This window comes from Orycteropus afer, unplaced genomic scaffold, assembly GCF_000298275.1.
Source record: "Orycteropus afer afer isolate SDZICR_OR568_19922 unplaced genomic scaffold, OryAfe1.0 scaffold00185, whole genome shotgun sequence".
In the NCBI taxonomy this organism is placed as follows: Eukaryota; Metazoa; Chordata; class Mammalia; order Tubulidentata; family Orycteropodidae; genus Orycteropus; species Orycteropus afer.
Window position 1 is genome coordinate 559,288 of NW_006921772.1, and position 15,243 is coordinate 574,530.

The window sequence follows — 15,243 nt, forward strand, 5'->3', positions numbered from 1 at the left end:
CAGAAGGAAGATGGGGCAATCTACTTCTGTAAAGATTTACAGCCTCAGAAACCCAGTGGTGATTGCTGTGAGTCAGAATCGACATGATGGCAGTGAGTTTGGTTTGGTTTTTGGTATCTTGTTGAAAAGTAAAGGTAAAATTCTACCTAGAAACATTGGTCGAGACTAAAGCTAAGGTTTCTCTCTTTGCAAATAAAACTTCCAGAAAATGTCACATTTAATTACTGTGGTGGTCAGAGGGGAAGAAAGGCCAAACATAACCTCCTCTTCATTTTCTCCTCTGGATTCCATAAGTAAAAAAGAACCAACCCCTCTACCTGTCTCATTATTCTCTTATTGGTGCTTATTAATTTCAGTTAAATATTTTGAGAATATATCAAGTATAAAGCTCTTTGTTACAGGATAGTTTTTTAAAAAAATGAAGAAACTAAGTCTCTGTTCCCTGGAAGCATCAAATATTGGAATGTTTTGTTATAGTGCATAGCTGAAATACCACCTTCAGAAAGTTAGGGATGAAGCTCTGAACATGCCACCAATCCCCAGTAGTTTTTACTGCATTGACATTTATTTAAACTTCTTTTTAATTGGAATTTAGCCATAATAACCCTTGGGAGGAGTGAATTGGGCAAGTTTACAAAATCCTAATCAGTAATTCTTACTTTTAAGAATTAAATTCATATTGTGTGTTATATATTCCTTCAGATTAAAATGGTGCCTTCTCATTTCAGTATTAGATTTGGTGACTCATTTATACTATTTAGATTCTTAATGTTAGCCATATAGGTCTTCAGAAGTTTTTTTTTTTTTTCTCTTTTGTTAAGTCTATTAATTTAACAAGTTCTTATTGAACACTTAATAGATTAAATTAGAAACTAGACATATAATGGTGAGCAAAAAATAGACACAGTTCTGATTTATTGTAGTTTAAATAGTATCTTCTTTTATCCTACATCTTTATAAGCTAGTATCTTAAATTGTGTTATCTACTCTTGGGCAGTTGTCAATTTGTCTTTATTTCAGTTGTCTTGGGAATGTCCTAATCTTAATTTTCATTTGAATAAGAATGGACCACTTAATCTCAGACTTTCTATTTATCTTCATGTCCATATTAAAAAGTTGTATTATTATTATTCATTGGCAGTTTTGTTCAGAAATACAATTTTCTCTTCCTTCTTGAACACATTTTTGCATCATTCTTGATTACTGTTTAAGAAATTATTTAGATAAAAGTAGTAAACAGCTTTTAATTTTCTACTGTAAGATACTTTTGAGTTATTTCTGCAGTGTTCTCAACCTCTCTGTTTTACTTAATAAATGGAATAGTTTTCCTGAATAAACTGGTGTGATATATACATAAGTAGTATTTTTTAGTTTTAAATAATTGACCATTTTCATGCATGTTTTTAGTTTACATTTAAAGGGGCTAGAAGAAGGAGAAAAAGCATTTATTTTTTACATGATTGTGTAGAGACTCTTCAGAGAGATTTAACTAAAAAACTATTAGTACTAATGAAAGATTGAAAACATAGCCTTTTGCTAGATCAGCATTTACAAAAATCCATGTTGTTGTTGTTGTTATGTGCCTTCGAGTTGGACCCGACTCATAGTGACCCCTCCTTGGGTTTCCAAAGCAGTATCACTATGGAAGTAGATTGCCCCATCTTCCTTCTGAGGAGTGGCTGGTGGGTTTGAACCATCAGCCTTCTGGTTAGCAATCAGGTGCCTTAGCCACTATGCTACCAGAGCTCTCACAAAAATCCATAGTTTTCTTTTACTAATAGTAACCAGTTAGAAAATGTAATATAAAAATGATTCAATTCACAATAGCAACCAAAGTAATAATTTTTGTATTATTATAATAATGATTATTTATAATTATAATTATAAACCGTGTAATTAATATATAATTAAATAATTTATAAAATATAAATTATAATTACATAATATATATTATAATTTTATAATCACGTATGTGTGTGCATATATACACACACACACACACATACATACATATATGTGTGTATGTAGGAGCTCTGGTAGCATAGTGCCTAAGGCACTTGACTGCTAACCAGAAGGCTGGTGGTTCAAACCCACCAGGCGCTCTTCGGAAGGAAGGTTGGGCAATCTACTTCCATAGTGATACTGTCTCGGAAACCCAAGGAGGGATCTCTATGAGTCAGGTCCAACTCGATGGCAAAAAACAACAACAACAACGTGTGTATATATATATATATGTTTGTGTGTGTGTGTTGTTATTGTTATGAGCTGTTGAGTCAGACCTGACTCATAGTGACCCCTCCTTGGGTTTCCAAGGTGATTATCAACACCGAAGTAGATTGCCCAGCCTTCCTCCTGAGGAGTGCCTGGTGGTTTGAACCACCAGCCTTCTGGTTAGCAGTCAAATGCTTTAGTCACTATGCCACCAGAGCTCCTTCTGCTTCAAATGTTGTTGTTGTTATGTGCCATCAAGTTGGACCCGACTCATAGTGACCCCTCCTTGGGTTTCTGAGGCAGTATCACTATGGAAGTAAATTGCTCAACCTTCCCTTAGAGAAGTGGCTGGTGGGTTTGAACTGCCAGCCTTCTGGTTAGCAGTCAAGTGCCTTAGGCACTACACTACCAGAGCTCCTATGTATATGTGTGTGTGTGTGTGTGTGTATTCCAGTCAATTTGAACTCATAGTGATCTCCATTGGGTTTCCATGGCTGTAAATCTTTGTGGAAGCAGATTGCCTCATCTTCTTCTCACAGAGCAGCGCAGCCAAATGTCTTACCTACTATGACACCAGAGCTCTTTATATAAATTACATACAAATAATTTATAAGGTACATTCTAAACTACTAATGTTGAGGGGAATAGGATTAGAATTTGTTTTACTTCTTATTACATATGCCTATATATTATTTGAATGTTTACAGTAAGTATATTTGTGTTTGTGTATAAATGTATGTATTGTATAGTTACAAATATATTTGATATTGAATATTTTGAAATGGTTTCCTAACCCATCTTGTTATTGCTCAGGGAGCCCAAGAACGGATAGATAGCTTACGTCGAACTGGAGTGATTCATGAAAAACAAACCGCTGTGTCAGTAGAAAACTTCATTGCAGAATTGCTACCTGACAAGTAAGAGGCTTATGTTTTTCTTGGAAGCAGAAAAAAAAAAAAAAAGAGTGTAGGGGTTTCACATTGTATACCTAGCAAAAAGTGTATCCAGTCATAGAAACACAGAGAAAAGTATATGCTGGTGATAGCAGTATCACTTAACTAGCTGTATACCCTAGGGTAGTTCAGTTGACATTTCTACTCTCTTTTATAAAATGGAGAGAGTGATACCTGCTTGCTAAGATTGTATTAATAGTCAGTTGATTCAGTAGTACTAACTATAAGATGATAAAATAGTCTGTTGGTTTAGATATAATAGATCTAATAGCTAGCATGGTGATTTACACAGTTATTCAAAGTAATAGAAGACATGGGCAAAAAGGCCTGGTTGTAGTTGTCATGTTTTTTTCTGCTGTTATTTACCCCTCATCTAGATCAGAAGAAAAATCCCAGACAGCAAAATTCATCATTGTTTTTATATGCTAAGTTGATTTAGATGAGAATAACTCTGCAACTGTTGAAATCTACCTTTGTTTGCAATCACATGGTATTTTTATTATTTTTATTGTATTATTTTGTTTGCATATTCAATATTGAATAACTGTACCTAGTTCTTTGTGGCTACACCAGAAAACAAAACAAACTTATTGCCGTTGAGAAAATTCCAACCTCCAGCAACTCTAAAGGATTAATAATCAGAATTTGGCACGTACACAGTATGAATCTACGAAAATTGGAAGTTGTCAAAAATGAAATGGAATGCATAAAGATTGATATCCTAGGCTGTAGTGAGTGGAAATGGACTGGTATTGCCACTTTGAATCAGATAATCAATCATATGGTCTACTATACCAGGAATGACGAAGAGGAATGGCACTGCATTCATCATCTAAAGGAACATTTCAGGATCTGAAGTATAATATGTCAATGATAGGATAATATCCATATGCCTACCAGGAAGACCAGTTAAAACTCATTCTGAGTCATATTGCCCCCCTTTGGGTTTCCAAAGCAATCTTTATGAAAGCAGCCTGCCTTATCTTTCTCCTGGGGAGTGCCTGGTGGGTTTGAACCACCAACCTTTTAGTTAGCCAAATGCCTTATCCACTATACCACATCTATTATTGAAATTTACATACCAACCACAAAAGCCAAGATGAAGAAATTGAAGATTTTTACCAACTACTGCAGTCTGAAATTGACCAAACATGCAGTCAGGATATATTGATAATTATTGATTATTGGAATGTGGTAGCTGGAAACAAAGAAACTTTAGTAGTTGCAAAATATGGCCTTGGTGATAGAAATGATGCTGGAGATCACATGATAGAGTTTTGTAACACTAACGACTTGTTCATGCAGATACTTTTTTTAACAACATAAATAGCAACTGTACACTTGTACCTTGCCAGATGAAATACAAAGGAATCAAATTGATTACATCTGTGTAAAGAGGTGATGGATAAGTTCAACATCATCAGTCAAAACAAGGCCAGAGATTGGCTTTGGAACAGACCATCAGTTGCACATAGGTCAATTCAAGTTGAAACCAAAGAAAATTAAAACAAGTCCACGAGAGCCAAAACATGACCTTGAGTTATATGCCACCTGAATTTAGAAACCATCTGAAGAATATATCTGACACATATTTTTAAACACCAGTGAGCGATATCCAGATGAGTTGTGGGATGATAGCAAGAACATCATATGTGAAGAAAGCAAAAGGTCATTAAAAAGACAGGCACAGAAGAAAGGACCAAAATGGCTATCAAAAGAGACTCTGAAACTTGCTGTTGAACAAAGAGTAGCTAATGTGAACGGAAGAAATAATAAAAGAGCTGAACAGATTTCAAAGGCCGGCTTGAGTGAACAAAGTAAAGTATTATGATGAAATGTGCAAAGACCTGGAGTTAGAAAACCGAAAGGGAGTAATACGTTCAGCATTTCTCAAGTAGAAAGAACTGAAGAAAACAAATCAAGCCTTGTGTTGTAATACTGAAGGATTCTAGGGACAAAATAATGAACAATGCAGGAAGCATCTAAAGAAGATGGAGGGAGTACACAGAGTCATTGTACCAAAAAGAATTGGTTGACAGTCAAGAATCAGGAGGTAGCATATGATCAAGAACCAGTGGTATTGAAGGAAGAAGTCAAAGCTGCATTGAAGAAATTGGCAAGAAACAAGCCTCCAGGAATTGACAGAATACCCAGTGAGATATTTCAACAAATGGATGCGGTACTGGGTGCGTTCACTAGTTTATACCAAGAAATTCGGAAGATAGGTACCTGGCCAACTGACTGGAAGAGATCCATATTTGTGCCCATTTCAAAGAAAGGTGATCCAACAGAATGAGTAAATTATCAAACAGTATCATTAATACAAAATGCAAGTAAAATTTTAAGGTAATTCAAAAATGGTTACATCATTATATCAACAGGGAACTACCAGGAATTCAAGCCAAATTCAAAAGAGGACATGGAACGAAAGATATCATTGCTGATGTCAGATGGATTTTGACTGAAAGCAAAAAATACCAGAAAGTAGTTTACATGTGTTTCATTGACTATGCAAAGGCATTAGATTTTGTGGATCATAGCAAATTATTGATAACATTGCAAAGAACGGGGATTCCAGAACAACTTATTTATGTACAGAGACCAAGAGGGAGTTGTTTGAACAGAACAAGGGTATACTGAATGGTTTTGAGTTAGGAAAGGTGTGCATCAGGGTTGTATCCTTTCACCATACTTACTCAATCTGTATGCTGAACAAATAATCTGAGAAGCTGGACTACATGAAGAAGAAAATGACATCAGGATTGGAGGAAGAATCATTAACAGCCTGCAACTACGCATGCACCACGTCACCTTGCTTGCTGAAAGTGAAAATGGCTTGAAGCACTTAGTGATGAAGATTAAAGACTAGTTCAGTATGGATCAAACCTCAACATAAAACAAAAATCCTCACAACTGGACCAATAAGCAACATCGTGATAAATGGAGAAAAATTTGAAGTTGTCAGGGTATTCATTTTACTTGGATCCACAATCAACACCCATGGAAGCAGCAATTAAGAAAGATAACATACTGCACTGGGCAAATCTGCTGCAAAAAAAAAAAACTAAAGTCTTTAAAATGTTAAAGAGCAAAAATGTCAATTTGAAGATGAATGTGTACCTAACCCAAATCACATTATTTTCATTAGCCTTATATGCATGTTTAAGCTGGACAGTGAATAAGAAAGACTGCAGAAAAATTGATGTATTTGAATTGTAGTGTTGGCTGAGAATATCGAAGATACCATGGACTGCCAGAAGACTGAACAAATCTATCGTGGAAGAAATACAGCTGTATGCTCCTTGGAAGTGGGAATGGCCAGATATCGTCTCACCTACTTTGGTTATGTTGTCAGAAGGGACCAGTCCCTGGAGAAGGGTATCATGCCTGGTGAAGTAGAGGGTCAGCAAAAAAGGGAAGTCCCTCAAAGTGATGGATTGAGACAGTGGCTACAATGATGGGTCCAAACATGGCAAAGATTGTGAGCATGGTACATGACTGGGTAGTGTTTTGTTCTTTTGTACATAGGGTCACTGTGAGTTGGAACCAGCTTGACAGCACATAACAACAATAACAGAGGACAAAATAGAACTTCCCTGTAGGGTTTTCAAAGAGATCTGGTGGCATAGTACCTAAGGCATTTGATTGCTAACCAGAGGGTTGGCAGTTCATACCCACAAGCCACTCTGCAGACAGAAGATTGGGGAATCTATTTCCATAAAGACTTACTGCCTTGGAAACCTAAAAAGGGTTTCTGTGAGTTGGAATTGACTCAATGGCAGTAAGTTTGTTTGTTTATTTTTATAGGGTTCCTAGGGCTAGAATCTTTACAGAAGCAGACTGCCACATCTTTCTCCCAGCTTAGTACTTGTGTCACCAGAGCTCCTCTTTGTGGCTATGGTATACAAAAATGTTCTCCCATTCTGAGAATAGGCAGTATATGCACAGATGAGCAGCTGTAAAAGTTAAATAGTTGTACAGCTCAACCTGCCCCACTGCCACTGAGTCAGTTCTCATAGTGACCCTATAAGACAGGGTAGAACTGCCACATAGAGTTCCCAAGGCCGTGAATCTTTATGTAAGCGGACTGCTTCATCTTTCTCCCATGGAGTGGCTGGTGGAATTGATTTGCAGGCCTTTTGGTTAGTAGCAGCCCTGTGCTTTAACCACAGTACCACCAAACTTCCTTAGCTCTATAAGAAGGTATGTCTCTTGGTTCTCTATTGCTGCTGTAGCAGAAATACTACAATTAGATGAGTTTGGCAAACAGGAATTTATTCTCTTATAGTTTAAGAGGCTAGAGTTCAAATTCAGAGTGCCAGTTCTAAGGGCTGGGTGAAGGGCTTCAACTCTGCCTCTTGTTCCAGGCCTATTGGAGCTAGAGGAGTCTCCTAACTCAGACAGCTGCTGGTTGCTGAGGCTGGTGAACCCAAGGTCTACAAGTAAAATGGCACAATCCCAGCATCAGTAGGCAATACAGCAGGTCACTGGTTCAAGTCCAGGAACTAGAAGTGAAGACTCAGCCAAATGCAGGATCCAGATGTGCCAAAAAGCTAGAGACCTTTACTCTTATAGTGGAAGTAGGCCACACCCCAAAGGCAGCTCCTTAGCTGCTCACAGCAGATTCCACCATGGTGGTGGTTGCAATCTCATCATGGGGAATAACTACATCCAGCTGCCAAGCTACTCAAAACCACAGCCCAGCCAAGTTGACTACCACATTTTTTGATGTTTGAAATTTTTTGCTGACAAGAAATGTTATATAAAAGTTTAGTGAAGATTACTTTGTGTGGAGGTAGTGTCAAATCAGATTCATGAGTAGTTAGGGCTTGAGCTGGATTTTGAAGAATAGGTAACATTTGGATAAGTGAGAAAGAGTAGGTGTAGGACATTCTGGGTAGAGGAGAAACTTTGAAGATGATTAAAATGTATTTTGGGGACAATGATTTGTTGATAGGAGATGTTTTGGGCAAAAATTGTGAAGAGCTTTGAATGCCATGTTGAGAAGTTTGAACTTTCTATATAATCACTGAGGAACCATCCAATAATGATTTCCATTTGTCTTTTTGCGGTTTGGGTGAAAGTTCACGGGGTAAATTTGTTTCTATTCAACAGTTAATACACATTTTGTTTAATGACACTGATTGCAGTCCCTATAATGTAAAAAGTTTTTTCCCCACTTCCTCCCTGTGGTTACCTTTTCCCTGTGTCCTTCTTTCATATACATTCCTGCCCTCTGAACTGTCTCCCTGTGCAAATGTTGCCCTTCTGATTTCCCACGATTGATTGATCTAAGGATTGTACCTACCTGGTATAATTCTTCACCTTGTAGGACTATCTGTTGTTTGGCTGGAAGCCATGGGAATGAGTTCGGTTATAAGGATAGAGCAGGGGCCATAGTCTGGGGGTTTCATCAGTACCTGTCAGACCAATAAGCCTGGAGTTTTTTTTAATAATTCTGAGTTTTGCTCCTTAATTTTTTCCCACTCTATCCAGGATTGCCTATTTTGATCCCTTTCCAAGTAGTTGACAGTAGTAGCCAGGTACCATCTAGTTCTGGTGTCAAGGTCATGTAGGCTGAAGATTGCGTGATCTACTAGTCCCTTGAAGTAATTGTTTCCATGTATGTTTGATTTTCTTCATTTGTCTTTACTTTGGATGAGGAGAGATCAGTGGTTGCACATTAGATGGCTTGTCTCAAGTGTTTGTATTTTATGCCAGTTGAGCTTGATATCCCCCATTACTGAATACTGAAAATACCACAGACTGCCAGAAGAACAAACAAATCTGTCCTGGAGGAAGTACAGCTGGAATGCTCCTTGAAGTGAGGATGGCAAGACTTTGTCTTACCTACTTTGGTCATGTTGTCAGAAGGGACCATTCCCTGGAGAAGGATGTCATGCTTGGTAAAGTAGAACATCAGTGAAAAAGGGGAAGACCCTTTTGGATTGACACAGTGGCTGCAACGATGGGCTCAAGCATAGCAAGGATTGTGAGGATGGTACATGGACCAGGCAGTGTTTTGTTCTATTGTACATGGGGTCGCTAGGAGTTGGAACCATCTTGACAGCACCTAACAACATATTCCAGTATCTAGATCACTTGTGGGTGTCCTGCTTTAGTGTCTTTTTCCTCTTGGTTTGATGATATGGTGCTTTATCTTTGTGTAGTAATCTCTGGAAGCTGGATGCATCAAACCCAAACCCACTGCAATTGAGTCAATTCCAAGTAATAGTGAGACCCCCATAGGTTTTCTAAGGCTATGAATTTTTATGGAAGCAGACTGCCTTGTCTTTCTCCCATGGAGCTGCTGGTGGGTTTGAAACATTGACCTTTTGGTTAGCAGCCCAGTTGCCTTAATAACAGTACCAACAGAGCTCCTTTGAAAGCCAGATAGTGTGTATAAGAAACTCTATAAAGTATTCAGGTGCTCTTGAGAAGGTTCAGTCTTTCCTTTAATAGAGTTGACAGAGGTGGGTTTGGTAAACTTATTTAAGCCTAGGGTAGCCCTCAGGGTCAACTGAAATTCTTCAGGTCACTTTTGAAAGGTTCTTTCCCATAAGAAATTTTACTCCCATTTTTGTCCTCCTTGCTTTTACAGCTCTTCATGCTTTTAAGTATGTGCTTTTTATAACTCAGCTTTTTAGTAGAAGTATTGGCTTGCCATACTGCTGCTATGCATTACTTAGAATTGGTATTTTTCCCACCAAATACATATCTTTTGAGCAGAATAGCAGAGGATTAGGGAGGTTAGGAATGTTAAATAGTATTAGGAAATCTGTTGATGGTTTCTAATATTGATTAAGGGGGAGAGAGAAGGAGGACAAGAGGACAGGTAGTAAACCCAGGTTACAAATGCCTGATACTTCACTAGTGGCTACTTCTCTCTGCAGTAGTGAGAAATTGCAAAAGCAGCATGAAAATGGCATCCTCTGACTTCCTCCAGCCTCCAGCTTCATCCACCATCAGCAGCCCAAGGCTTATTCCTATGAGGCCAGACATGCAACACCCTCCAACCTTTTTACTAACTCTGACACCAACCATTCCTACCATGGCATTCACTGCTTCTCTACTGGGTTCGATAATTCATGGCAGTGGCCATACACAGACAATACTCACAAGTATGGGATTTATTAGGGAAGTAACAGGCTACAACTGAGGTTCACAAACTCTCTCAGGATATAATTCTCTGATCAGGACAGTCTCCCCCTTGCTGTGCCCTCAGGCATGCCTCTCTGGGCCTTGGCCTCTCAGCCTGGCCTCTGCTCCTCCTGCCCAGAGGCACTCAGTCTCCTCACTCTGTGGTCAGGTAAGCCTACCACTCTGTCTTGTGCCTCTTGGTTCCCCTGCAACTGCCACTCAGCCAGGTTTGTCTGCTGGGTGTCTCTGCCAAGCAGGTCCATTGCAGGGATCTCAGGTCCAAGGGTGTGTTCCACTCCATTTCCAGCTCTTCTTTCGTGATAGCAGTGAGATCCCCTTCTATGCTTTTAGAAGGGCTCATTTTAAGCCCAGCAGCATGACAAAACTAACCAGTCTTCACATTAGAATTCCACCCATCTTATTTGGATGGTCTTACCCACTGATCTGGTAGGAGTCACAAAGACCATGGCTAAAAAAGCCATACCAAGTCATTCACTAATAAGGAAGATGAAATAAGAGTGTTGATGCTTTCAAGTTGTCGTGTTAGTGAAAACTACTGAAAAAACCACGGACTGCTGAAAGAAGTAACAAATCTGTCCGGGAAGCAGTGCAGCTGGCATGCTCCTTGGAAGTGAGAATAGCCAGACTTCGTCTCACCTACTTTGGTCATGTTGTCAGAGGGACCATTCTCTGGAGAAGGATATCATGCTTGATTAAGTGGAAGGTCAATGAAAAAGGGGAAGTTCCTTAACGGGATGGACTGTAACAGTGGCCGTAGCAGTGGGCTCACTTATGGCAAGGACTGTGAGGCTGGCACAGGACCGGGCAGTGTTAAGTTCTTTTGTACATAAGGTTGCTGTGAGTTGGAGACAACTCAACAGCACCTAATAACCAACAAGTAATTCACTGCACCACAGAAATGAATGCATGGAAGACAAAGCCAACATAGTGCATACTAACAGCTTAGGCAAGGAAAGACCAATTCAGGAAGAGCAAGCCATCCACAAGAAGAAATCCCAAGTGTTTGGTCCTTAGCAAAGAACAGAGCTAATATGTTGTTAGTTGCAGATGAGACAATTCTGACTCATAATGGTCCCATGTGTGCAGAGTAGAGCTGCTCTCTAGGGTTGTCAGGGCTATGACCTTTTAGAAATATCACCAGACCTGTCTTCTGAGGTGCATCTGGCTGGGTTCAAATCTCCAACTTTTCAGCTAGTAGTTTAGTGTTTAGCCATAGAACTAGCATTTTTCAAATGTTGTCTCTTCTATATAATTCATGCTAAGCGAGGAAAATTCGTTGATCTGTACTGTATTTGGAAAAATGTCAGTTTGTGTATGGGCTGTCCTATTTTAAGATTATCTAGTTTTTTGGTGGTAAAATGTTAAAATATCCTTACTTTTATTAATTGATTGGTGGTAGTAGATGATCTATCTTGTTTAGTGTATATTTATAAATTGACACATCTATGTCAGTTCCCCTGACATAGATGTGTCAATTTATAAATATACACTAAACAAGATAGATCATGTCAGTTCCCCAAGGAGCTCTGGTAGCATAGTGTCTAAGGCACTTGACTGCTAACCAGAAGGCTGGCGGTTCAAACCCACCAGCCACTCCTCGGAAGGAAGGTTGGGCAATCCTACTTCCGTAGTGATACTGCCTCGGAAACCCAAGGAGGGGTCGCTATGAGTCGGGGCCGACTCGACGGCATATAACAACAACAACAACATGTCAGTTCCCCAGATTCTGTTTCGAGGTTTTTTTCTGGTAGAAGAAATCTAAATGTCTTGGAAATGCAGTTCTCCTTAAAGTCTTTTCAAGTCAAAGGGACTTCCAAATAAGATTGGTCTAGTCCATGGAGAGAATTAGGAGAGAGAAGATTGGGCTCCTTATTCACTGTCCTTCAACATGATCAGGCCATATTACTACTCTTCCTTCTTCTTGGGCTGGAGAAGAGGTAGGAAGGAAAAAGAAATAATCTGAAAGTTTCCTTAAATAATAGCAGTAGTGAAAGAAATGGAAAAGTTACTTGGTGAGGATGACAGTGATTGCAGTGTTAGATTTATTGAGTCAAAGAGAATGGGACATCCAAGTTCAAATGTTGAGTAGCATGTTAGTACTTTACAACAAATGGACATTGTGCGACTGACATCAAAGAAGGGGACTCTGCTTTTCAGGAAGTTCATGCCTAATAGTTTAGTCAGTGTTACCATTCTTTATACATTATTGCACCCAAGCATGCAAAATACTGCAAAATAAAATTCAGCTAAGTTTGAGTTTATGGAGACTTAACAAACACATTGTCTTGAGTGAGAAAGTTGCCATAACAATATAGTAAGTACTGATTAGTAATGAAGTAAAGTACATTATTTAATGTTCTTAATTTTAAAACTTTTTTAGAATATGAACACAGACATTACAAACTGCCTTTTTACTGTTCAGAAAAATTGCTTGCTACCCTATCTATATTTTACTTTTTTTTATTTCTTTGGATTTGTGAACAGATCTCCTCCATTTCTTATTTCTTTGCCCTTTATTAGATATACATGGTTTTTGAAAAATAAAGGCATTGATATTTTCTTGTTCCATATTCTCTTATTATTTAAATTCCTGATTTTAGGGCATCTCACTGTTTTAAGATTCTGGCTAGCTAAAATGCTGGCGGTAGTACAGTTGACTTCATCAATTTGTAAATGTACACTTTTTTTAATAATTTATAGCTGTCTTTAAATGGAAGAAAGTCCCTGATATAAAGCTGTTGTCAAAGACTGACTCATTTTGAATAATTCAGAAAACATGATTAAAATGTTTTATTGGGAATGCAGAGTGTTTTTCTCTGAGCATAATTTTTAATTTTCTTGTAGTTGGCTTCATATTGAAGATGGACTTGGTAATATGAAATTTCTCATTTTTAGCAAGTCAAACATTTAAAACATATAACCCATGATAAACTGTTTTCACATTTAAATGAACGTAAATTTGTCTGCTGCAAATTTGAACTTCTGTTCCTCTCCCTTCTTAGCAAGAAAGTGGACTTTCTTTGATAAGTAATTTTTAAACTAGTTTATTTTTATTCCTAGTTCTTTTTTCTTTCTTTTTATTGTAAGTCACAATAGTAATTTCATCTATTGGGTCTTTATTGTTATTATCCATTTGCAAATTGATTAGAAAAATTTGCTTTTGAAATCTGGTCATGTTTTACCTCAGTCATAGTACTTTGTTTTTCTTTTTGTCTGTTCACTCTAACTTACTTGGCTTATAAACGATTGACACTCATATATTGCCTACAGGTGGTTTGACATTGGTTGTTTGATAGTTGAAGATCCTGCCCATGGTGTTCATCTAGAAACATTTACACAAGCCACACCTGTGCCTTTGGAATTTGTACAACAGGTTGGTTTTCTCATTTTCTTTTTCATTGTATTTCTGGAGAAACTTGTAATACTGCTTTCAAAATAAAAATTTGTATTAGACATATTGTTAGAAATACAATACGTTCTTGATTTTGCTTCAGTTTTTCTTTTGTAACCTTTTTCTTTGCTTTTCAACTTCCTATTTTTACCATGTTGTTTTATTAATTTCCTGCTTTTATTTCCCACTCATCTTTGAGGCTATATTACATCATTAGTCAGTATTTTCTTTTGTTTTTATGATTGTGTGTCCTGCCTTTAGATTAGAAGAAGATTTATATCTCTTCTGCTTGCTTTATGCCCACTTGTATTTACTTTCCCATTTATCTTACATTTTATTTCTACTGCTACCTTATCTTTTTCCTTTGACTTTGTCTCTATATTTGTTCATCTTTTTATTTTTTTAATTTTTTATTTTTTATTGTGATTTGGGTGAAGATTTACAGATATATTTGTTCATCTTCAGTAACAAGTCAGCATTAGAAACCTTACGTGATAGGCACATCTTAAGTTTTGTTGACTAAAATAAAATTAATAAATTACATCAACAAAGTTTTTAGAAGTGTAAGCATAAATGAAGATGTTGATTCCTTATATGTTTTTATATAATCTATCTTTCATCACATTTTTACTTTTATATGTTATTAAATGTCATCTTAAAACTACCTGTTAAAGTTGGGTGGGGCTTGTGTGGATTTCCGAGAATCTGATAAAACTTTTGGGCCTGTCCCCCAAAAAATTCAGGTATGTATTTACATTCAAATTTGGCATATGTGCCCACAAAATCCCTGAAAGCCACCTTGTGTACTCTTGGTGGTTTATAATTTTGAAAGGGGGCTAAGAGTTGATCCTGGGAACTCTTGAACCTTTCATGTATGCCATGGTTCATACAACTTATTTTGAGAAATTCAAGAAAACATTTAATAGATAAGAGTTAAACATATTCCAGTATGAAAGTGATTAAAAGATTGTAAGCAAATCCTATACATAATTAATTATTGATACAAAAAAACCTGTTGCCCTCAAGTCATTTCCAACTCATAGTAACCGTATAGGACAGAGTAGAACTCTCTAGGGTTTCCGAGGTTATAAATCTTTACGCCAGCAGACTGCCTCATCTTTATCCTGTGGAGCAGCTGGTTAGCTCAAATCACCAACTGCTAGCAACTGAGTGCTGCTTAACCACTGCACCAGCAGGGCTCCTATTATACTGATAAATTCAATGTAATGTTTGATTTCCTAGGAGAGTGTAAATTGCCAAACTTGACTCAAGAATAAGTATTAGATTGAACCACATAGAACTGCTGTCTTTGAAGGTAAAATATTGTCAAATATTGGCAATTTTGTATGGTTCAATCTAATAAGATTACCTAAATGAAGCATTATAGCCAAAGAAATTCATCTAGCTCCACAAAAGTACTGCCTGCTAGTGGTTTTATAAGTGAGTTCTACCAAATATTCATAGAACAGATGATTTTCATGTTGTATAGAGTATCAAAAATAGAGGTAGGAAGTTTTCTAATTCATT

The 15,243-nt window shown here is 37.5% G+C and overlaps 1 protein-coding gene across 1 annotated transcript in view; it reads left to right on the forward strand.

Moving 5' to 3' along the window:
- PRRC1 (proline rich coiled-coil 1) overlaps positions 1 to 15,243 on the forward strand; it is a 56,695-nt gene that overhangs the window by 27,189 nt on the left and 14,263 nt on the right. Inside the window, exons 6-7 of the mRNA XM_007947453.2 lie at positions 3,025 to 3,128; positions 13,596 to 13,698. Coding sequence (XP_007945644.1) covers positions 3,025 to 3,128; positions 13,596 to 13,698 — 207 coding nt within the window. The remainder of the gene's footprint in view (positions 1 to 3,024; positions 3,129 to 13,595; positions 13,699 to 15,243) is intronic.